This window comes from Etheostoma cragini, chromosome 9 (genome assembly GCF_013103735.1).
Source record: "Etheostoma cragini isolate CJK2018 chromosome 9, CSU_Ecrag_1.0, whole genome shotgun sequence".
NCBI lineage: Eukaryota > Metazoa > Chordata > Actinopteri > Perciformes > Percidae > Etheostoma > Etheostoma cragini.
In genome coordinates this window covers 26846779-26872003 of record NC_048415.1, presented here as the reverse complement: position 1 = coordinate 26872003, position 25225 = coordinate 26846779, and the positions used below count along the sequence as shown (strand labels likewise).

General features: G+C 40.1%; 1 protein-coding gene and 1 long non-coding RNA gene across 6 annotated transcripts in view; one reads left to right on the top strand and one right to left on the bottom strand.

Annotated features, from left to right (window-relative positions):
* LOC117950002 overlaps positions 1 to 10634 on the top strand; it is a 16267-nt gene extending 5633 nt beyond the window's left edge. The window contains exons 2-4 of the long non-coding RNA XR_004657782.1: positions 7223 to 7230; positions 9787 to 9791; positions 10624 to 10634. This is a non-coding gene — a long non-coding RNA (uncharacterized LOC117950002). The remainder of the gene's footprint in view (positions 1 to 7222; positions 7231 to 9786; positions 9792 to 10623) is intronic.
* The window catches only part of szt2 (SZT2 subunit of KICSTOR complex), a 114468-nt gene that overhangs the window by 7076 nt on the left and 82167 nt on the right, over positions 1 to 25225 (bottom strand). For 4 of the 5 annotated variants that reach the window (XM_034880542.1, XM_034880545.1, XM_034880543.1 and 1 more), the window contains 12 exons: positions 24469 to 24654; positions 18769 to 19024; positions 18182 to 18261; positions 16799 to 16924; positions 15124 to 15326; positions 14342 to 14438; positions 12754 to 12834; positions 11051 to 11125; positions 5930 to 5995; positions 2771 to 2984; positions 1595 to 1772; positions 517 to 639 (listed from right to left, as the gene is read on the bottom strand). In XM_034880542.1, coding sequence (XP_034736433.1) covers positions 517 to 639; positions 1595 to 1772; positions 2771 to 2984; positions 5930 to 5995; positions 11051 to 11125; positions 12754 to 12834; positions 14342 to 14438; positions 15124 to 15326; positions 16799 to 16924; positions 18182 to 18261; positions 18769 to 19024; positions 24469 to 24654 — 1685 coding nt within the window. The remainder of the gene's footprint in view (positions 1 to 516; positions 640 to 1594; positions 1773 to 2770; positions 2985 to 5929; positions 5996 to 11050; positions 11126 to 12753; positions 12835 to 14341; positions 14439 to 15123; positions 15327 to 16798; positions 16925 to 18181; positions 18262 to 18768; positions 19025 to 24468; positions 24655 to 25225) is intronic. The other variant, XM_034880546.1, reaches the window with a different exon arrangement.

The window sequence follows — 25225 nt, the reverse complement described above, 5'->3', positions numbered from 1 at the left end:
ATAGAATGTACTGTGTCCCCAATGTATCTGTGTTCATTAAAGTACAATTTCTTTGAAGAATTTTGACATTTACTCATTGTTCTAAAGGCACTGCTATTATTTCGAACACAACTGTATAAGTAAGTTTGTTTATTTTTCAACTGTAAAATGTCCTGCTTAGTGCAATTCTTTATTAACCAAAGGTATCTTTAACTAAATGAAATGTTAGCAATATGCATTTCTGTAAAAAATTATTTAAAATATATTTAGCAAAATATAGTCTGAATTTATTTAAGCTGAAATATCAATATTGGCATCAACCTAAACATCCAGTATCAATCAAAATTTATATAATTAATTTAGACAATCCAAACTAAGGCTACTATGAACTATTATTGTCATAGTCAAGTCGCTTTTTTAATCAATTAATCAATTAATAAACCCAATTTTAGACAAAAAAAGCCAAGTGGAAATCTTTTTGCTTTTATGGGCTCACGCTTTATATCTTCCTTAATCTGTTCTTTCATATCTCTTTACCTCAGCAGATGCCTCTCCCCGTCAGACTGTTCCTCGAATGGAGCAGCATTATGGCACACCACCAGCGACACGTCAAAGTCATCATGGTGGTGCAGGCCCTCCAGATCCTTGTAAGAACCCGAACTAAAGCAAGAAAGAAGAGAAGAAGGAGAAGGTTGATATTAAGCAGTTTATTCACATTCAGAAACCGGTGTGTATTCAGTAACTTAACGGTCGAAGGAATGACAGAGTTCAAATTCTGATTAGTTTTCCAGACAGGAGCATAACAGAGTTAAACTAAAGGGCCCAACGGCATAACAAAAAATTCCCGACAAAGTGTAAAAAAGTTATTTTTTCTGTCTGAACTAGGGCTGCACAACCAACTGTGTGTAACATGTAAAACAAATGTAAGGGAAATCAGTTCTAACATCCTTTTATTAAACAAATTGAAGATGTAACTGGACAGAAAGACAACACTAAAAAAGAACAACAGTTACTTTTTAATGTTCGAGGCTCTACTGATATTTTTTTTTAACTAACACAAAAACTCTTGTAGCGTCTATTGCGGTATGTTGCAACCTTTCATGATATGTGTGTATTGCGCCAATCCTTTACAGACAAGTCATTATGTCATGAGAATTAGGGATGGGTCTCGAAACCTGGTTCTATTAAGGCATTGATTCCAAATTTATAAAAACCTCAAAATCAATAAGGTCTGAGCTTATTGATACTGCAATCGAGAGTAGTGGATCATATCCCGTTATGTCTAAAAATAGATACGTGCGAGAATCTGAACAATGATTTTCCAGCACAGTGTGTGCGTAAAGACCAGAGGTAAAGATTAACCCCCCCCCACAAACATAGTCGGACTGGGTATGGAGCACACTGCTCTGTGGGCCAGTCACAGATTCACAGTTTTTGCAATAAAAGCAATAATATTTTAGTTCAAATCAAGAATTTGTTGTCTCGTCTTACACCCAAGTAATAGAAAAGTATCGATCGTTAAGCAGTCCCAAAAATGGGATCAATATCATTAATAATTAAAGATCCCCATCCCTAATAGGAATATATGCATTCTGCGATTCTGATGTTATATTACCTGTTCCACAGAGCAACTAGTGCATACTCGTGCAGTTCAGGCGTCCCTTTCTTGTTGTCTGTTGCAACCGCAGCCTTGGACATGCGGAGCGGCTTCATGCCGTAGGTGCTGGCGTGGTCTGTGATGTAGTTGTAGAGCTGATGAGCAGTTATCATCCCCGTGGAGATGGAGAAGCTCCCTGACGTACACAAGGATCAGAGGCTCTCATGAAGATAATCTAATCCCAGAGCTTTTAAAACCCTTCATGCAAAAACATGATGCAAATATCTTTCTTTTATCTCTTTAATGACTCGGAAATAACTCCTCCTAACATGAAAACCGCAGTGATACATAAATGGAAAAGTGATACATAGTGGAAAGGAAAACAAATGAAAGCAGTTAGAATTTATATCGTCACTTTTGTGTGGCAGTGAAACACTTTGAAAGATTTACTCCCAACTATTTTTTTAAGGGGATTCTCTTTTGGCCAGCAGTGAGCAGTAAAGGGAGCTGGAGGAGACAATGGACAGCACAGATTAATAGCTAGACTCACAACTGAGCTAACATTACAGTCTGTAAAAAGCTGTAGCGTGCTGGCCTCTATAGCTAGGAAGAGATATCAGTACCATATGAAAGTAGAAGGCCTAAGGCATGATAGGACATGATATGCTAGCGTCTTGGAAATGTGGCTAAATACTGCTCCAACATTTGGCAAAATTTTGGTTATGGAAAAGTTGGCATGGCCATTTTCAAAGGGGTCCCTTGACCTCTCAGCTCAAGATGTCTGAATGAAAATGGGTTCTTATAAGACATAACCGAGCATGGGGATGGGCTGGGGGTTCTCGTTTACAAAGGTCTCAACTTGTGCCCATCCAGACTACAAAGCAACCCCAGAGTTTTCAAAACAGAACGGGGACAGCAGTGTTTCCAAATGTCTCAGCGAGGTGTAAACTAAGCAAAAGGTATTTATTTTAAAAACAAAACGTAGTAGTGTGGAAGTAGCCTAAGCCGAGAAAGCAGAGGCAGCTCACTCTCTACTCTTTTATCCACTGTGGGTTAACCACATAGTATTCGGATGTAGCCACTTGCTTTTTTAAGCACAAATCTTGTGAATCTGTCTATTTCTGGTGATTCTAGATTTCCACAGCAATTGGGAGTTGCAGTGTAACTTTAAATATTACTTAACACCAAAGTCACCTTGGAAGACGTGGTTGCGGCCAAACTTGGGAATGTCTGGGTGATGGGAGATGAAGTCGTCCAGGAAGTCTGTGAGCTGGTAGCCCTGGCGTAGCGTCATTTGGCAGCCAACCAAGTACTGGTGAACCACTCGCAGATGGAAGTCGTAGCTGAAGGAGTGAACGTGCATCAAGTCCCGCACTTTATCACACTCCTCAGTGAAGAGCATGGAGAGCTAAAATAAAGGGGTGGACACAGTCATTACCAGCACAGCATGACTATCGGATAGTCACTGGGCGAAAGAAGTCACACTACACAAGTATGGCCTCAAAATCCAGAGGGTACTCTAACTCCAAACTCAAAGCTGGCCATTATCAATTCACAGATCCCTAGAAGATGAATTTAATCTGGCATTCACCACACTTTCACTAAATGGTTGAACCTGTTTTGCATTTGAAGGGGAACACCCTGCCATTCCAGCTGCTCCCAGCTTTGACTGCTTCAGGCCCTGCTGCTCAGTGACTCGCATTGCTACTTGGTGAGAGCCTTTTGTTAGCAACTTTGATGTCAAACAGATTCATAATGGTATCTTATTTAATTAAATCCAACATCAAAGGGGGCTGACAAAAGCATTAATTGCAAATGTAAATGGCTGCCATGAGAGGCTACGGTGTGCAGGTAATTACAGCACAATCGGCGTTTACAGGGAGAGCTGAATGCTACTCACGCGTTTACTTTCATCTGGACCATTTGCCTGGCACCCATACAAATAGGCTTTATTAAATCAAAGAAGCAAGAAAAACTGCATAGCTTTCTTTAGAATTTTTTTTATCTCTCTGTCAGTGTATGGAACCATTCAGCCCCTTTTCCTGTTGTTCAGAAACTAGCATAAGGGCAGGATATGTTCACCATTATCACTAATCTCAACACAGAGATGAGAAAGAAGAATATTCTTTTGGCACAGAGGTATGAAAAGATGAACTTTAACTTTTCTCTCCCCAAAGGTATTCCCGCAGTCTGGCAGACAAATGAAGTTTGACCTCTTAGTCTGCCATCGATGGAGCCAGGAAGCCACTGGGACTAAAGAGAGCTCTTTAGTGCATTTAGTTTTAGTTTTTTTTGTGTGCAACTATCAAGCTAACATTTATTATTTCCTAACATGTAATCCCAAACGGTTCTAGCTAATTAAACGACCTGTGTAACTTTGACAGAATAAATTGTCAGGTTAAGACGAGGGGCTGCATCTTGTATCCTGTCTGCCTCACTCTGGGTGAACTTAAATGAATGGCAGTGGCTAGATTGATTAATGACGCTGTAATAATTTGGGGTCATACAAGAAGAAGACAATACACAAAGCAAGCTGATTAAATAAAGACAAGAACAGTCATGATAGGGAAGCTTAAACATGGTGACATCCACCAACATTTCACTTTAAGCAAGGTTGTACTCCTGCATTTTCTGTCCAGAATTAACATGTATTTTATACACAAACACTAAAAAATACTTCCTTTCCACCAAACTAATTTTGGTGGAAAGGAAGTGATTTACACACTGGTAGCTAGTACAGTGACATGACAAACCTCTCTAGGTCTTACTTAGAAATGCATTCTTTACTTTTCACTATATATTTAATGTGGTAGCAGATGCTCTGTCCTCATGTTGCGAGGAACGTAGCTGGGATTATAAAAATACCAAGGTCATAAATCCAAGTTATGAAATATTACAGACATTAGGAATAATGTGAAAAATAAAGTTTCACAAGGCACGTCCAGAAACCATATATGCCTACCTGTGATTTTGTTTTGGTATCTATGATAATTTTTACCTTGTCTGCTTGCTGGGAAAAAAGATTGCTTTTTTAAATTAATTTATTTTGTAGTTTTCTTAGTACCTAAATTCAAATAATAGATCAAACATTAGATGCCTGTTTCAGTCTTAATAAACATATATAGTGGACTGTAAAAAGATCAGGGAAACTAACTTTAGTTTCTATAAACATGTTAGAATGATGTAAATAAACTGAACTTGGCTTATGTGTGAATTCATCACATGTGAAATTTTGTTTGATGTGTAAAGTATATGAATTTGTGTGTAAAACAGTGTTGCACATGAGATGTTAAATGTGAAATTCATGTTTTCACAGTTCCTGAATCTGAAAACCACATGAGCCACTATGTAATTGGTGTTTGACATTACAATTGATTGACTTTAATGATTTGATTAAAATGTGAAAAAATATTTTACATACATTTTGAAGCAATTTTGAAGGATAATACAAATACTGGAACCAGCCTATACACTCATGTTTTTATTATATAATGCAGTTCCCCCAACATTGCTACAGTTCCCAAATTTGTTCTTTTTAGGACATAAAATAAATGACTTGCACTCAGTAATTTTGCGTATGTAGAATTTAAACAGCGGTGGCCCTAGAATCAAAACGTGGGGAACTCCATATCGTTTTTGTTTGCTCAAATTAGTAGTCATTGAAACATCAACATTTGGAACCAATAGAATTGTAACCAATTTAGTGGCAAAAAATCCATCAAAGTTTTACAGTCTGTTGATATGATCATCTATAGCGAGCAGAGCAGCAGCAGTTTTTAGCCCCATGTTATTCAATAATTGACCCTTTAAACCCCAAAAGATACTAGAATTGATAGTGGAGGTAGGCCTGGAAGAAAGTCCTAGCGCCAGTCAACCCCCTGGCAACCAAAGATGCAAGAGGAAAGACAGTTAGATTATTAAAGAAAGGGCAGAGGGAACAACAATGGTTGAAGGGACACTTAAAAAAACACAAGCTGACACACCCACGACACCCAAACAAGCAAGCACAGAGATGGACAGCTTGTTGAAAATCAAAAAGGAAAAGGAAATCACGGGGAGCTTGACTCAGGCCTGAGAAAATATTTTAAACACCTTTGCCCAAGTAAAAACAATCTTTGAGACCCTGCATCCAGCTAAACCTGGCACTTGCCTTACAGTCAAGCTGTTTGTTGTAGCAACTGTATGAAAGAACACTTCATTGAACACTGAATCTCATTCATTACCAAAGAGACAAAAAGACATGTAGATTTGGAAAGGAAGAGACTAGGACTGATGGCAGCAAGCAGAGCAGCAGGGAGGGGTGAAACCTGATTGTAGTGAGACAACCCTCCCTTGAGAATGGCTGGGACATACCACACAGTCAGTTACTGGGGGGGCATCTGGAAACGGCTTGCACCGAGGTTTGGTGAGGAGGTTGCCCTGATGGAGAGATGACATGAGGTGGGACTAGGCAGACACTGACACACAGACAGATGGATGGAAAGGAAGACTGAAGAGATACTACAAGAATAAATAAGAACATGGATTTCCAAACCTTTTCCATGGTACAAAAATGCAATGAGACACACAATACACACACATTATATCTGTGGACCGCCATTAGATAAGACTGGTGCCCAGAGGTCAATATAGGAAAGGCATGTCTCTTGTAGATTGGGGCATTTCATTGAAAGTCTAGAAGAAGTTGCTCTAACTATTGACTAATTGACAACTAAAACCACTAGTCAGCACTGTGGCTACAGTGTTTACAGTAGTTCATGTGTAAAACAGCAATGTAGTATTTACATACTTTCTGTAACATCATTAAAAGGTAAGGTTGGTAATGTTGAAAAGCTAGCAATATTTTAATATTAGCATCTCCTCGGGCATCTGTCTAACCCATCCCCCCCGCCCTTGGGGCTTTGCCCACACACAGACCTGCACGAGCACCGCTGCCTTGCTTCTTCAGAGCGGAGCAAGGACAGAAATTTGACTTGATTTCTCATTCAGCGGTACGCAAACACTAAATATTATCATCCAGAATGTATAAAACAAACATGACTACTGGTAGTCATACTGGTCAGCAACGCACACTGAGCGCAGGCTCGTTCATTAGAGGGGTAGAGTAGGCACAGCGGGGCAAGGGGGCACTTCAATGTTTCTCTCCAAGCGGACCACGAGTCAATGATTGGTGGGTGTTTTTAAGGGATATCAGCAGCTACAGGTGATACTTTTTCACACCTTTTTCAAGTTATTTATAGCTGTCAGGGTGTAGGGCCATTTCAAACACTAGAAATAAACAAAAGTGTACATTGGGAAAAAGATGTACCAGCACTGCTTTTAATTTGTGGTGCCATTGCAATCACCTGTTCCTTTTTTTTATGTACTAGTGCATCACAGTATTTTGCTTCCATTTTGTTTAGCATAGCTTTCTTTAGAGAAAGTTATAGATACAGCTACTCTTAATACTAACTGGATCGGTTTTATTTTAAATGCGTTTCACTGTGAAGGCAGGGGTAGGTTTTATTGTGAAACAACCACAGGATACAAGCTACAGAGTTTGCTTGACTCATCCCTCTGTAAACCTGTGTACTTTAATGAAGGAGAAATCATACACCATGTAGTGTAGTCAGCATTGTTCATGACACCAAGGTAAAATCATAATAGATATTGCTGTGTAAGTTTGCTGACTTAATCCCTTTTCTCTTCTAAACGTGTGCTATAGGCCTTTTTTCAGAGCAGACATTCTGACTAGTCATAGTAGGAAAAGCACAGGTGTTACGAAAAACACTAACAGTGCTTCTGTTTTTTCAAGTGTCCCAGTAGGCCATGACAATGTGACAGCATGCTCTATACCAGGACCCTGATATTGTGCATGATGGAATTTAGCCATCATTCACTTTTTCTAATGTGTAATATCAAAATGTGTTCTGTGAGAAAGGCCACTCTAGTGTGTTTTACTGACACTTTTATTGATGCTGTAATTTCATTGTAAATCATTTTCTAAACAGTCTTTTCTCATTTATTAATTAATTAACTAGTGACCCCTAATTAGTGAACTAGTCCATATTGTTTTACATGGAACACAAGAGCCGTCATAGCATGTGTAGTGTCCTGTTGGTCACGAAGGCGAGTTTGTATTGAATTTTTCAAATTCAATTTATAATAACTATTATGACAATTTAAAAAAAAGTTTAATGAATTTCAAAACTTTTTCAGACTATTTTAGAACATCCTTAGCACACAAAACAGTTGTAACAGATGCCTCCTTTCCTCACAAGATGTTTTTTTCCTCCTCCTGCTGTGCATAAAGCCACCGTCTCGCTGACAGTCATTCTCTTACATCACTTTGTAGAAATTCTGACAACAAATCCAGAGGGAAACAAGTGCTGCGACATCTTTCAAAACATCCTTCTTTGCCTTTATTGACACAATAAAGTGCGCTGGTCCAGAAATCTGAAAAGGGATCAGTAACAAGTGTGGCAGAATAGAAAATGTTTGTAATGTTACCCAATATAGTACCCGGGATTAAGCAGGAAATTAAGACATGGGGTGTTGGCAGATGGGATGAGAGTTACATCTAAAAGGCCTGACATTTCAAAAAAAAAAAAAAAAAAGTCAGATGTGTAGACCGCACAATCACAGCTTTCTGCATAGAACTCACAGTCAAGTTGTACGTCCTTAAACTTATATTATTCATTTAAAGTCACAGAAAGCTTGATTTAGTATCATAGTTCTTCCATCAAGAGAATGGTGGTTTGTTTGTTTTCACTTAGCTTAAATTCAAGTTGCTCACACAATTCTTGAAAGTGTTAACACCAAGTCGCACAGCAAAGTTATTCCGTGCTTCCTCCCAGATTAGTTGCTCACAGGCCAAAATGTGAACAAATTATTTATTATTTATTCCAGAGATATATTTGTGACAGCTAGTTCTGTCGCATAACCGTCCTAAATTAGTTCTTATAAAAAGGTTACCCAATGTTGAACTTGGACTTGATGTAAAAGATTTACTTCCACTGCAAGGGAATTCCATCATCCATGGTAGTATGACCGGTAGAAAAAAAATGCCAAATATACATGTCTCCCCTGTAATAGTTTACACTAATTGGCCTATGACTGAGCCGCCTAGGTGAATTTTCCTCTGACAAAACACTGTCCAACTGTTTTAAAACCCAGCATCTGAAACAGTTAGTAAAGATATTATGATTCAAGGAAAGAAGCACCATATCATATGGGAAAATTGATGCCGTTTCTAAGAGCTGATGGAGCTAAGACCCATTTAACACCTATTCAGTTACAGATACACAAAGTCGAGCTTCCTATACCTTTAACGCACTTCACTTTACCTTCAGCCAGGTTTGCATGTAACTCTATAAGCTAAAATAACTCTTTACTATGGATTGGAGAATCCAATGAAAGTCTAACCATTGACAGTGTGAATAAAACCCTAGATAGTGAAAGTACTGAAGCAAAGTTGTTTTAATTCCAGATGAAGAATCACTCTGGAAGAGCATCAGGATTTCATCTTCACAGGTGGTTACGTTCTGAATGTCCAAATTACAATATAACAAATAGATGTGCTTCCAAATGAATGCATATAATACATAACTTACTATTCCTAGAGCTGGATTTATTGCACTGCAAAAAAACAACATTATAGTCACAATAGTGGAAACAACAGTACGGCTTTAAAGGAGAATTCTGGCCAATATATATATTTTTTTAATCTTGATTGCAACAAATATGCGAGTACAGTCGATACGAAAAAATAACAAGCCAAATCGGTGCGGTCAACACAGAGTAGCTGCAACTATGTATACGAGTTTTCACTCAGCTAAAACGGCAGTTTTTGGGGCAAGTTTTAGAGTGTCTTTGTGACTCTTGTGTGTTAACGATCTGGTGTTGGTGAGTAGGAGGCTTGGTAGTGTCGATTTGTGTGGTAGTTCCCTTAGACACTTAGCAGGCCCGACCGTCATCCTTGCTTCTGATTTCTTCCCGCCTTTGTCACCTCCCAGTCCGGAAAACAATCCAGTGAGAGCCCGATGGTGTTGCTATTTCCTCCAGGAGGACAGGTTATGCCTTTGCGACGAAAACTTGAAGTATATTCCCCCTCAAAAATAGGTAATTGAACGTTGTAGTGGTTCTGACCATATCAGTGAATGTGTTCCTACATGGATTTGGGCCGAATTAGAAAGAGTGCAGTGCTCAAATAGCTGCTGGCTTGCACAGAGATAGCGTTACTGAAGGCTAGCTGTAGTCTCGCGCTGAAGTCCCGGTATAGCAGGAAAAGGTAAACAGTGTGCAGATCGCTCCGAGAAGCAAGGACGCTGGCGGGTGGGCCTGCTACTACCATACAGATTGACACTGCCAAGCCCCCTATTCACCAACACCAGATCGATCACACACAAAATGGATGAGCTACAAATACACATGGAACTGATGCGTGATGATTATGATTATGCAGAACACACAAGTTTATACCGGACAGCAGCTAACACCTGACAGCTAGCAGCCAACAGGGCAAGCTAGTTACCGGCCGGAATAAGACAGGTAAGGTGAATTTAAACAATATCTGAGTTTAAAACGCATCTTGTTGTCACTTAAGGGCCCTGTTCAAGTTGCACAGACCTCTTAATTGCATGTTGTGTATGTTCAGAGGCACAAAGGAACACTAAAACTAGCACCAACAACTTACTGGATGTGCAGTGTGGTTTTAAAGCCTGGCATCCAGTGCATTGTGATTGGTCTCAGAAATACAAACAAGCCAGTGTTTATACCTGATAACCTGAGCTCTAATCTCATCAATGGCCATTTGGCACCAAAGATGCAGAAAGAAAAACCAAAACAATGACATCATAGCAACAAAAACGGAGACAAAATAACATGAAACAACTATGTAGCAGCAAACTTTTTCTCAAACATTCTTGCACCACGCACTCCAGTAAAAACACATTCCCCCCAAGACTGACACTTTTTGTGAGTTTTTTCTGTTATCACTATATTTGGAGAGTGTAGGTGTCTTTTAGTGGCTGACTTAATTTACACGAGAATGAAGAGATCAAGTGGAGAATGTCAGTCATTTTTCATTGTAATATCTATCTAATAAAAAGAGCAATAAAAACGTTGCTTATTCCAAAAACAACCTCTGAACCATCCAATCTTTCAATCTTACTGACCCCTGAGAGCCCCTCCAAGAACTTGGAAGCAGAACCAGTAGCCCCGGCACCTTCTTAAGAACCAAAGAACCCAATTCAGGACTCAGAAACTTCCCCCAGAAGTCACGGAACCCTACTTTAAAACCACTGGTACACGAAGAGTTCAATTCAGCCGCCCCCTCACATGTAAAACTGAGACATTGAAATCATTTAGGATTCAGTTTTCTGTTACTCTTGCTCTCTATCATGCTTTCAAACCCTACAAAACCCCAACAAAAGAAAAGGGGCCACTTATTGTTGTGTGTCCACACAGCAGTGCAGATTTCCGACAATCATTTACCTGGGAGTTGACAGTCTGTCCCATGGGAATGCGGGAACATTCCAGTGCATACTGCTTCACACAGAAGTAAAAGCCCTGGCAGAAAGAGAATAAAAGCACCTGGTTATTTAATGAAAAGGTTGTTATTAATGTGTGGCTTGAAGGGGGGGGGGGATGGCACAAACTTTACTGTTTATCAGTGCAGGTGCAGCTTTCAGAGAGACAGGATGATGTTTTAAGACATTTAAAGTGGCCTTCAATGAAAATTCAGTTTCACCTCTGCAGTTATACTATGTAAAATGTAATCAGTTATGGCTAGCTTGGGCTAGGGAAGTACAAACTGTTCACAGAAAGGTTGTGTAATATAATAAAAAATAATAATTAAAACATTTATGATCCCCAGTGGATGAATCCTAAGACTTCATCAGTCAACAGGTCAACATTTGTCCAATCCTTTAGTTTATGGGGTGGTGATGGCGCGGTGGATACGACACATGCCTTGGGTATGGGAGACCTGGATTTGATTCCTACTGCGATACATCGACAATGTGTCCCTAAGCAAGACACTTAACCCATAGTTGCTCCAGAGGTGTGCAACCGACTTTCTAACATACATAGCAATTGTAAGTCGCTTAGGATAAAAGCGTCAGCTAAATGGCATGCTATAACCAAATCCCTGCTGAACTAAAGACATTCCCATCAGCCTCAGCTGGATTCTGTCTATAACGCTACATAGAAAATGTTAGCAGGCTAACAAGCTAAACTAAGATGATGAACTTGGTTACCTTTAATTGCTACGCATCAACATGTCTTCATTGCCATTGTGCACGTGCTGACATTAGCATTTAGCTGGGAGCACCACGGCACCTCATGGAGATGCCAGTATGGCTGTAGAGTCTTAGTCTTGTTCAACATTCTCAGATTGATTTCGTGATTTGAAGGGATGGACTGCTTTACACTCATTTCAGTGCAACATGAAAATCTACAACTAAAAGAGACTTGAAACATGCCTGCCTTTTGTTATCCATCACCTTGACATTTGATGTTACATGGTGCAACTATTTATTAAGACCCCGACCATTTTAAAAGGATGCATGAAGTCTGTGAAATTTTATTTCAAAGACGCTATCGCTAGAAATGGCGATAGATGTAAACCGAGTCCTGGGTATCCTGTTCTGCCTTTAACCCTCATGTTGCCTTTGGGTCCAATTGACCCGTTTTCCTATATCAGTATTATTTTTAATTACCCAAAATAACGTGATTGATTCCACAAAACTCTTTGGCAAGTACAAATCTCTACTTTCATTAATTTTGGGGTCTTATTCAATTTTATAGCATTTGAAAAAGAATTGAAGTGGTTTTAAAATAATATTGAATAAAAGTTGACATATTCCAATCTGTGATTAACCATCAACATACATTCCTTTAATTTTAGTCTAAATAATTCCTAAATTCTGCTTTTCTAACTCAAAAAAAGCCCCCCTTCGATAGCTACAGTCACAGAAATGCACCAAGGCTGAATTTCAGGAAAGGGACTTCAGATACAGTATTAGAGGACCACTAAGGCGTTTATAAAAGCATCCAAAAAGCACCATGTTATGGGACCATTAAACATGCATGAACTGTCTCAAATATGCTAAAATGCTAAAAAATTAAAAGGGGCAAACATATTTTTATCTACTACAGTTAGTGAGCATAGTGATTTGGATTGATCCTAATCTCACCTGAAAAGCCAGTTCCATCAACACGATGCCCCCTGGCAGTGCCCTCTGGAGATGATACGCCGTGTTGCCAGAGGCTGTAGTCTGCAAAGTCCATTTGAAAAAAAAAAAAAAAAAAAGTCTTACAATTATAGTTTGTCAAATGCAGGTGCCAGGCACAGGTGGTTTCTAAGCAATGGTGCTGATATTTTGTGCGGAAATTTCATTCCTTTATAGAGTAATTAAACCCTCAACCAATTTGTGAGTATGGGTAATGTTAAAATAATACATTTAGAATATTATCTTGTACTTCGCAGGGCCTCTCTACTGTCCGCACTGTGTGTGCGTGTGTGCGTGTGTCAGAAACAGAGGCTGCATGCAAAACCACGGATTACAGCAAATTCGTATTTTCTGTTCTTTGAGTTGTCAAAGTTGTGTGCCAAAAATGAACAAGGAACCTCTAAACCAAGCCACCTCCAACTGATGTAAGCAGCAATGAAAAGGTTACCACTACCTGACAGAAAAATGCACTGTGTTTTGTGAACGCCCGGCAGGTAGTTGAGCACTGCACTCTTTCTTCATTATTACAACACCACACACATTCTGTCAGTATTAATTTCGTCTTTGTTTATATACCGCAAACTGCAATGTACCGATATCTAATGCTCTACCTATAATTACATAAGTCTAGTATACCTATTACAACAAGTCTTCACTTGATCTTCACTCTGCAGCTTTGGGCTTTGACTCAGTTCCTACGGTGACTGGTATGGTCTGCCTCACCACAACTGTGTCAGCACTTAAGTCTGAGCCAGTGCCTGATTTATAAAAGATGGAGACATGCTTCACGGTTGTCAGATTTGGTATTTGCTATTCCCACTGCGAACTGGGTTTAGGTTTTAGATTGTGTATGTAGTGACAGTGCAACAGTAACTTAAAGATCCCCTTAACTCAAAAAAGTTTTTTCTCATATTAATGTCCCCTAAAATTTCTGATCTTGACTCAGTCCGGGTCCAACTGCGGAGCATCCAGTCTGAACAGCGTGGGCGCCCAAGGAGAGCGGGCAGCTCCGGGTGCTGTCCGCCCCCTGTATGAACCCGGCGCGAGACACAAACATTTATGGCAGAGTCCAATGTTTTTTTGCCATATTGATGCACACTGCTCTTTCATCGGTCAACACAGCGCAAGCAGTGGTGTTAAGACAGGGCAGGAGGCCAGATCCAGAATTTCATAATTAGGGAGTGTTAAAACAAAACATTCATCACTGAAGAGTTTATTTTTTTACATACTTTGAATGTGTCAGGAAGGGGACTTAAACCGCAATAACCACTATTACTAAAAATTTCAGTATACAAATATAATACTCTTACAAATATTTCCGTTTCAAAGTATTTATTTTCCGAAACTCAATGCAGTTCATGTTTAGGCTATAAGAAGGGAGTGAATGAAAACTAGAATTAAAATGTTACAAGGAACAAAAGCAGGAACTGTTTTTATTGTGTGTTTGTGTGTGTGTGTGTGTGTGTGTGTGTGTGTGTGTGTGTGTGTGTGTGTGTGTGTGTGTGTGTACGTGTGTGTGTGTGTTTGGGGACTAAGATTGGTGGACACTAACCTTAGGGCTGTCCTCACTCTTCTGCTTTACATAAGAAAAGGACATCCTCCCTTCCGATGACATAGAGCTCAGCATGGCAGCACGAGCCCGGGCAATGCTGCAAGAGATTGGAGGGAGGAAGGGTATTTGGTCTGGTTAAATCAGAGAGGCTTGGGCCCAAAGGATACTGGACTACCAACAGCGTGTAGCCGACCCGTAAGACATAATTCAGAGAGAGTCACACGGTCGGAGCCTAGAAAGTGACAGGCAGGACAGGCATCTGCTCTGCTCCCATCAGCCATGGGGCAGCAGTGCTGGGAGGTTAGAGGTCAGACAACAGTAAAAAGACATATTATGACTAATGGCTGCTCACAAGGGAAAAAGAGAAAAGAAGAGAAATGTTTCACTTTCACACAAAACATTAGCAGCCACAATCGAGAAAAAAACTTTGTGATACTGTGCAACACATTTACTAATGAAATGATCAGGAAGATTATATAATTCAAAACAGCAAACCAAAAGCTTGGGCTGTTGTTTGAAAAACTTTATCTCTTGCCACTGAAAGATGGTTTGACATGCATTCGAGCCCACTTTGATTTTGGCGAGGCAAGTTTATTTATAGAACATGGTTTAGGCACTCAGTTCCACAGCAGCATGGAATTACATAAAACATAAGACATTAAGAAAACATTAAAATTGAGTTTCAAAGACAATACGGACAAAAAGTAAGAACAAACAAATAACTAGTTTAAATAAATAGAAATTACGCGCAAAAAAAAGAAGCGATGTTAGCAGAAACAGACCTGCGAGCTGGAGACTGAGGTCGGACCTGGACAAGAATGAAGCCCATGCTCTGCAGGTATTGGACATACTGCTGGAGGAAGTTGCTAGAAATCTCAAGCAGCCAGGGTTCTTCCTTTAGCCGGCTAGGCAGCATCTCAGCTGAATCAGTGCTGTAGCTGCGGTCCCGACCGGACGCTGTGGAGTCGCTGGAGCGATGCCGTTTCTGGCAGAGAGAACAGTGGACATCAGGGCTGCACAATTAAAGCGTCATTTCATAGAACTCTGAGTTTTTTTGCAACGCCAATCTACCGCTCAGTAAACCACTGTCTGCTCATGAGCCAGTCAAATTAGTTCCCTGCACCCCGTGCAACTTAGTTTCAAGATGTAGACAGTCACAGAGGACAAAGTAACGGGAGGAAAACTCACCAGATAGCAGTCGGTTATACGTCAACAATCAACAAATAATCATGAGAATAATCTTGATCAAAATTTTGATCAAAAATAATCGCGATTATCATTTTGGCCATTTGTAGATTAAAAAAACTAAATATACCTTAACCTATGACTAATAGCTACTAGGTTACAAAAGCTTGAATAAAAATACATTAGTGTCCTACCTAGTATTCATGAATTGATTGCAGGTACATGAGACCCCAAAGGCCTCGGAGGCAAACCTGCCTCACCTAACCAACCATAGAGGAGGCAGAGGGTCCATGTGCAACACAAGGCTCTGACAGGGCGTGTGTTGGAACCCAACATGCTGCCCTTTGCTGGATGCCATCCCCCTTCAATGCCTATCCACTGTCTCTATGTAATAAAGGGAAAAGCCCCAATGAATAATCATTAATAAAAATAAAAAATAAACTGAGTTGCTGACCACATAACACAGAGTATGCAGTTGACTAGTCCTGTTTTTTTTAAGAATAGAACCCCTAATTAGGCTGTCAGCTTAGTGACTTACATATTGCTTTTACTACTTCTTCACAATAAAAGCCTCCCAATGGTGTACCAATAGAAGTCTTTTATTGTGAAGCAGTAGCAGCTGGAAAATGTCCAGTTTGCATCAGCCATAACTTAAAGCTCCAATATGACTGTTGGCGAATAGGAAACAGTGAAATTAGATTGATATGGGATTGATCCAGTTGACTTTGAAGATACTTCGAAATAGAGCTTTACCTGTAGTCACTGGCAAGAATTTTGTGTTTTTGCCCCGAATGAAGGAGTCAGTCTTTCTTCACAATAAGACTGGTGTGGCGACAGCAGTGATGTGGATCTGGTTAGCTTTGGAGCTGAGCTTAAAAGGCTCTTAACTTACCCAACAAATCTACATTTGTACCTACCTGCCATCCAAAGACATGGACTGCAGTAGACAGTAAAACGCCTTTGAGTGGCAATAAGGGCGTCAAATCAAGTGACATCTGTTACCTTCAGTTACCTTTGTATAACTAGGGGGATATATATACATGTCATGGCATGCTTCTCATAATTTGAAGAAAAAGTTATTTTGGTCAATGACTTTACATCTAAAACTCTAAACTAACTTGAACTAACATTACTGCTAAGGTCATGTGATGCAACTTGTAATATAGTTTGTGTTTCTAGTGAATAGCGGTACGTAAAAAGTCACGGATGCATCTATAGACAGCAGTTAATCCCCTTTCTGTCACTTCCATATGAGCCAGACAGCAAACATACCTTGACTGGAGGCTGAACAATCTGTTCTTCTTGGATCTGCTTGCGGAAGACGGGGTCAAAGAGGAGAGGGGTGGCACAGTAGTGGACAAGCCTGGATGACTGCTTCAGAGTCTCTAAATCTGTCCCCTGTTGAGACACCCATGTTAGGATTAGATAGTGACACTGCAGAGTTTAAATTTTGAGAGACGTAGGATAATTATGATACATAAGGCTATAACAACTTTGTGTTTAAGAATAAAGCTGATAGGAGTGTATATTGTAGCTTGTAGTCACTGAGCAGTGTTTACAGGCAGCGGCAACATTAAAGATTTGGCAGATGGATACTAAACTTAGTGTAGATCTAAGCCTAACAATGATGCAGTCAGATCACATAACAGTTAATTTAGTTCATCCAACTAAAAACCATTTGCCAGTCCAAATGGCTGTAGGCCCGGCCAGGCTGCACAACTCCTCTTGGATGTGCTAGAGTAAGAGTGCTCTGTGGGTGTCTGCTACAATATCAAATTCGTAATTGTAATGCCACCACGTAACCTCTCTAGAGATGTCACTGTAGAAGACAGAAACCTTTTTAATTAGACCAGATATTCCCCCCTTTGACAGACGGCAATACTAAATAATTTCCCATAGGAATGAACTATGATTGGGGCTCCTTAATATACGCTCAGAGGCTCACAAAACAGAGTTTCACAAAACTCTTTCTCAATGAGTCCAAATCTAAGGTCCTTTTATTTGTCCCCCAAACTTCACCTGTGATTAGAAAAATCATCTTGGACCGGCAATGTGGGTGTGAGGTTTGGCTTGAGCTTTGTTTTTGTTACAAATCAGAAAAGGTTGTACAATCATGCTTTCTCTAACTTTGAAATATTGTAAAAATCTGAATTTAGTTTATATCAGGCAGACCTTGAAAAAGTAATCCAAGCTATCATCTCGTCAGATTGATTATTGTAACTGCCTGCATTTGGTGCTAAGCCAAAAGGCCATCTACTGCCTCCAGACTTTTAACAAATTCAAAGGAACAAGATCATATCACTCCCATCCTTGCAACACTACGGTGGCTACTTGTACCTGGTACAGAACTGATTGCAAACCTTAACGTATTAGCCCTAAATGGGTTTGCACTTTTCACAGATTTACTGCTGCCCTACAATCCTAGCCACTGCCTGGGCTCCTCTGGTAGGACCCTCCTAACTGTTCCCACAGCCTGCCTCATTACTATAGAGACTAATGGGATTTGACCTGTTCGCGCTGCCATTAAAAAGAAACGTTTACCCTGTATATGAGGGGAATAAATACATTTTTTTACCTTTTACATTTCTGTCTTTAGGTTACAAATATTTAGTTATGCCATGCGCATGTCTCAGAACTATGACTTGGGGTACTTACTGAAATGGGCATGTTGGATTGTGCTGATCTCTGCTGCCAAGTCACAAACAGGTTCTCGATCTTCATCTGTTTCTCCAGTTCTGTCGGCACAAAGACAAAGCCATGACCCTTCCTGTCCAGTGTGGAGCTTGATGAGCTCAGTGGACAAAATGCTATTATTATTAGTAGTAGTAAATTTATAATATATTTATAATTTATTGTATACTCTTTATTGATCCCCTATGGGGAAATTACAGTTTAAAGTTATTACACACTAAAAACAAGCCTGAACTACACACACATGTTCAGGTCCTATACGTGCACTAATGGAGAGATGTCAGAGTGAGTGGGCTGCAACTGCTGAACAGGCGCCCTGAGCAGTTGAGGGGGGGTTTGGTGCCTTGCTCAAGAGCACCTTAGCCCAGTGCCCAGGAGGTTTACTGAAGTGAACATTTCTTCAGCTACCAGTCCACATTCCGAACTATGGTCCGTACAGGGACTTGAACCCTCCGCTTCCCAACCCAACTCCCTACGGACTGAGCTACTGCCCCCCAATTCTTAGTAGTAGTAGGCGTAGTAATAGTAGGAGTAGTAGTAGTAGCATTAACCCCTCCGCTCCATAGCTTTGATCTCCAAGAGCTGGCCGCCATGTCGGGCCACTGCATCCCCCTCCATCAAGGGTCGGATGGTGCACACGTCCCTCAGAGCCTCGTCAAAGGGAAGCAGCTCGGAGGGGAAGTGGAGCGGTGCGAGGATCCGGCCAGAGCCACCCAACCTGCCTTGCTCTTTACTGGGCAAAGGGGGAACTGCGCTACGCAGCAACGCATCCGGCTCCATGGAGGGGCTTAGGAACGGGTTGGGATCCTGGAAAAGACAGATGGAAAGTAAGACAAATTGAAGCAATGGGTTAAAAAAAGGCAAAGAGGATCAGCTGAATGGTTTGACAATACCTGCTTAGAAAAAAAAAAGCTAGTGCTCTTGAAGAATCAGGGGAAAAGATTGATACTTATAAATGCCAATGCTCCAGGTGTAAAAAACAATGACACTATCAATATTAAATTTAAGAATATGTGAGAATTGGAACATAGAATTAATTGGCAACTTATTGATTTTATCTGGCAAACAGTACTTATATAAATACAAAACAATAAATGTTTCCCCAATTTCACTGCTTTTTTTATATAAACTCAAGGAATATATTAAGTCTCTCAATCTTATACACAGAATAGTAACAAAATTGTTCCTCTGGAGCATTTTGAGTAGGCGTCTGAAACAAAACTTTTGTGAGAAAAGAAATCTACTAAATTTTATGAATATTCAAATAACACACCTGACCATTTTCCTCCCACTGAAAACTTTATGGATGAGCTCAAATGGGATCTGCATGGTCAGCTTCAACACTCGCATGCTACAGAGCCCACCTAACTGTCACGACCTGTGGCTTAATAGTATTCACTGCACTGTATATGAAATGTTGATGAGTATTTGTATTATTATTGGAGACGTAAATTTCCAGAGCAGAGTTGGTGTGCCCTGGTTGCAGTTGAGAGGAACTATTGGGGGAGTTTGTTCAGCAGAGCATGTGAGGGCGCAGATGCCCCAGTGTGGCTGCAGCACGCCTGCAGGCTGCAGGGTCAAACTGTGCACTGGTGCTCCCTCTGCTTCTCATCAGGACCATGACAGATGAAGCTCTGCTCAGGCAAATTTTCTGCTGCTCTGACTCTGCCTTCTGTCCGCACTTATTAGTAATGCGGCAATGAAGAGTTGGGCCATTGGAGGGAAAGAAAAAGTTTGTTTCTTTCTATTCTTTGAGCCTGTTTTGTAATGGGGCAAAAAGGGCATTTGGTGTCTTCTTCGCTGTCCAATGCTGCCGCCAGGTCTAAACAATGCTGGAACAACACTGAACGTGACTTTTATTTTTTTTAACCTTTCTTCATTTAAATTCAACTGTGTCTCATGCTTTATGTCAATGTAACCATGGCCAGATTGACCTGCTGGGGGGGCCCAAGGGCAAAAACAAACTGATGGGCCCTATTTACCCATCCACCCCCCTTCCTCCCTTCCACTCTGCATGCATTCTGCATGTTGTCCATATGCTGGAAAAGGATTTCTATGTTTGAATTTGATTAAACACTAATTCATTTAGGACTCATGTAATCACTCATTGCTTTTGCGCTGCTGCTCATACATGAAACCCAGGTTGGGTTTGGATTTGCTGTCCACCTAGACCTACACCTCCTCATTATCTTACCATTTATTTGCTTTCAGATGTACACTTTACCAAATCAATTACCACAAACCACTTAACACACATGGGGCTTTCCAGGCCCACTCTGCATGGTTGCTAATTCATCCATGTTTAACACTCAAATTCATAATTCCCCCACGTTAAGCGCTGTTTATTGCAGCTCTCTTGCAACACTTTGGGGCTAAATCCTTGTTGTCCCAATAACACTTACATTAATTGACAATTATTTTAATTATCATATTTAATAGAACAAAGTTCAGCTTTTCCATTACAGTTCAAAGTCACTGTAAGTTAAACTATATACTAAATGTTTATCTGCAGAAATGCAATTTATACAATTTTGACGGAACAGAACTGTTGATGCAACTGAAATGATTGTGACACTATAACATATCAAAGATTATCTATCCTAATTGATGTGTTATTTAAAATGATGTAATATCCCGGGTAAAGCAGCAGTATATCTCTGCCACCTGCCAGTTTTAATGGATTTTCTTTTTCTTTTTTTTTTAGAAACAGTGGAAGCCTATTACTTCCTGAGATAAGAAAAACCTGTAGCTCAGTGGCCTTAATCGTGATGGAAAACATTTACCTTAACAGCAGTTGTTGAAAAATGAAAAACTGTTACTAATGTGTTTCTCTAACCACATTTTCCCAGCATGCTCTAAGACTGGACGCAGAAACCTTTTAGTCATCCAGTTCTCAATATATCTTAGGCCTACTGTCAGACTCCAAATGTCTCCCCCAAAAAGTCTACGTAGTTGTAGAAACTTCCCTTTTTCCTCTTAAACACTGTACATGCTCTCATGTGTGCTTTCATGGTCTTTTACACTAGGTCAGGCTCTCTAGCTTCTGACCAGTGGCTGTTGAAATGAAAATCACCGGGCTAAAAGTTGTAACTGAAGTCTTTCTGCACCACTGTCCTCTTACTCAGCAATGGAAACAGTGAGGTTGATATGACAGCTGATTCGTGATGTGAAGGGGGAGGAGAGCAGAAGTAAAAGTGTTGAAGGAAGACAGTGTTAAATATGCTTGGCAAACAGTTTTGTCACTGGAAGCACATCTCAGAAGCTACAGACTGTGAAAGCCTCCCTGCTCAGACCGCTATGCCTCAGCCAGAGCTGAGCATAAATAATCCATGAGGATGTATGGAAACTGACAAGGACTAAATTGCATTGAGGTGGTAAAGTATTTCATTTTGAAAAAACAAGGCCGATGATGTGTCAGGGTTGTATTTCCAGGATATGATCCACACAAGAAGGCCTGGAATAGAGAGTGGGGAGAGAATCAAAAATAAAAATGCTTAGTCACATGGCTGAGAAATCTTGTTTGGGTTTGTGCCGCAGAGTCCATCAGTCGCATATTGATCTGCAGCTTCATATTTAATACAGGAGGTCCAGCAGTTTTGCTGAGATACTCAAAACAGAAAACAAGCCTGAATAAAGCAGCAACCAGCTCTGATGGAGCTGCAGGTGGCGAAACAATGAAAGGGAATTCAGTGACAGCCTCCGCCTGTCAGCATTACTAGTGAATGTCAACTGAACCCTGTGTTCTCACCATCTAGTGTAAGTTAATGATTCCTATATTTTTCTGAATAACAAGGCTGGTTGTCTTCTCGTTTTGGGTGACCAAAGACAAATTACATTTTGAATGAGAACAGATGCACCATGGGAACCCAGGTGAGACCAGATCTTTGGGTTCTGTTCCAAATGTAAGTAAGAAAACTGTAAGTAACCATATGTAAAAGTATCATTGACATTTGTATAAACAACCATTCCTGACTTTCATGACCTACTTTAGATAAACAGAAATGTAAGTAGACGGTATTAATATAGTGCTTTTTTAGTCTTAACAACTACTCTAAGCACTCTTACATGGAAAGAATTATTCACCTTTCACACACTGTGGCCGAGGCTGCCGTACAAGGTGCCACCTCATCAGATGAACATTCACACATATTCACACACCGCTGGCGCAGAATTGGGAGACATTCGGGGTACAGTGTCAACGGTGACACTTAAAAATAGGACTGCGTGGCCATGGCTAAAACCACCAACCGAGTCCAGTTACTTTCACCTCCAATCCATATCCAAATTAAAGTCTTTCCTCTCCTGTCCAGAGCTGGAAATAATCATCCATGCCTTCATTTTCCTTACGGATCAACTACTGCAACTTCCTCTACTCCGGTACCACCCAGTCATCCGTGTCCTGCCTGCAACTGTATGTCTGTAGTAATATACATACAGTATAAGTCATGGAATCTCAAGGCGTCCTGTTGATTTCACATACTTAAGAGCTGTCCACTTGTGAGTGGATCGCTCAGGACAAATTTCAATGGCCAGGTGTGAATGGGGCGCTAGTCATCCCACCATCAAACTACAAAAAGGGTTGATTACACCTTTGCAGCCAAGGTCCATAACGTTTGGACCAATCTCCAAGATCTGTTTGATCAGCCCCTTCCCTAAGCTCATTTAAAGCTCAACCCAAAACCTTCAACAATTAACTGTAAAACTATTAAAATTGCACAGCACAGGTCCTGCATTCAAATTTTTACTTCAAGTGGAAAGAGAGGCATTATATCAGCACAAAGTACTTACATTGACTTAACATCAACAAGGTGGAGCTTAATGCTTAATGTGTCATATTTTAACATAATATTTTTTGAGTAAAATCTGATTCTGCATTCTAAGTAAGCACTAACATTTCTCTGTCAGGTAAATGTAGCAGTAAAATGTATTGAAGTAGAAGTACACATTGAGTCAGACGTACACCAATTAACTTGGGCCAACAATAATGTGTGAGCAGCCTAAAGCCTTTAAACCTTAAATTTTTTGTGCATCTTATTTTTCTTCTTATTTGTTTTATTGGAGGGCTACAATTCAACATTGAAGCTATTCAAATATTAATTGTTGGCATGGTTTTATAAATCACGCTTTGATGTTAAACCTACATGTGGAACAGTGAATCCTTAATTGTCTCTGTCGATGGCTTCCTCAGTGACTACCTTACCTATAGGACAGTAAGCCTATCATCAGTGTTTTGTTTTTTTACAAGTAAACAAATTTACATTTGTTAACAATATGTTGGATTACTGCCAAGGACTTTTTAATTGCCCCTCAGGGACATAAAGTTTTTTAATTGAATTGATTTTAATTGAACGTAAATTCAATATGGCTTCCACCCTGCAGCGACTCTGAAGACCCCCTAGGACCCCCGGTTAAAGATCTGTGAGTCAAAATATAAACATATTCAATGGTTTTCATATCTAATCTTGATAATAAATCTACAGCTGTTCGGGGCCATTTTCTTTGAAGTCCCATTTGTGTTTGCCTTATTCTTCTTCTCTGAACTCGGATATTGGAACCACGCCATGGAAGGTCCCTAGATTTTCAAGTACTCATGATATACCATGAGAAGCACATGGCACACCGGCTGGTAGCGTACAGGTAGTGACATCATCTGTTATGTGGCGGTCAAAGGGATTCTTCCCCAGGATACAACAGCTGTATGACGTCTGCCCCAGGACTTGATACCTTCTGCAGCCGTATGAATCCAGATGCTATCCTGATTCCACCCCAGCTAGCAGCTCCCAACCCCCATTGTATGCAAAGGGGGGTTACTATGCATTACCCTAACCCTGATCGGTCTGTGTACAGTGAATGCAAAGAGTCTGTGTTACCTTATTCACAGATATCTATGCAAATGCCTGTTGCTTGTTGTTATTTGATAAAGACAAATGTCTATAATGCTTGAGTAAATAAAAACCCAATCAATAAAACTGCTTAAAATATTAATATCTATTTAAATCATTAGGGGAATCCGGAACAGCCATAATCTGGATGGTACTGAGATTAGTTATCATATTCAAGTTTATGTTCAGCTTGTTCAAAAGTTATATGGGACAATTACTTTGAATTTGATATGGGATTATTCTATGCTTGAAAAACCTAAAATAACTGAACAACGAATTATTGTAAAATATAAGTTGATTTAACGACAGCAGTTCTATTGTTGACTTGCTGACAATTCTCCACATTAGGGACGGTGTCAGTGTCTTTACCTGCTTGGAGTCTATTTCGTGGTGGGGTGCGTCAGAGAAGCAGTAGTGATGGAAGAGGCCCATCTTCTGGTTGAGCAGGCAGTGGACAACATGAGCCCTCGCATTCTGCCACTTCACAAGGCGGTCCAGCTCACGGTTCAGAGAGGCGCCCAGGTCCACAGACCAGTTATAGCTGTACAGAGTCACCTAAAGAAAGTTGGTAACAATGAGTCAAACACACCCCCAAGATGCTTGCACTTATACAAGTCATGGCCTATAACAGCCAAGTCCAGATCTACTACACTTTACCAGCTCTTTTTTACAATACTTTACAGTATGCATTTTATTATATGCACTTTATGAAGGTCTTTTTGTACTGGATGCACTCAACCAGCTTTTTTTTTTTTTCTTCTCTGATAAGTAGCCTAATACAGCAATATACTGTTCATAACTTGTAAAATTATCAACATTATATTGCTAAAACTTTAATAAAGTAATAAAGAGCTTCAAAAAAAATAAACAGCAGAGCAGTATGGGCATCACATAAGTGTTAGGACTGCACCTCTAGCTTTTAAAGCTCAGCTAAGACAAGTGGTCAGAGGGTAGAAACTGTCCCCATTTAATAACTGATTTACACAGGAGAAACTAGAAGCAAAGATCCTCTTTACTGATGATAGCACATTTTAAACAGTGCCAATAGTATATACAGTGGTGTGAAAAGTGTTTGCCCCCTTCCTCATTTCCTGTTCCTTTGCATGTTTGTCACACTTAAGTGTTT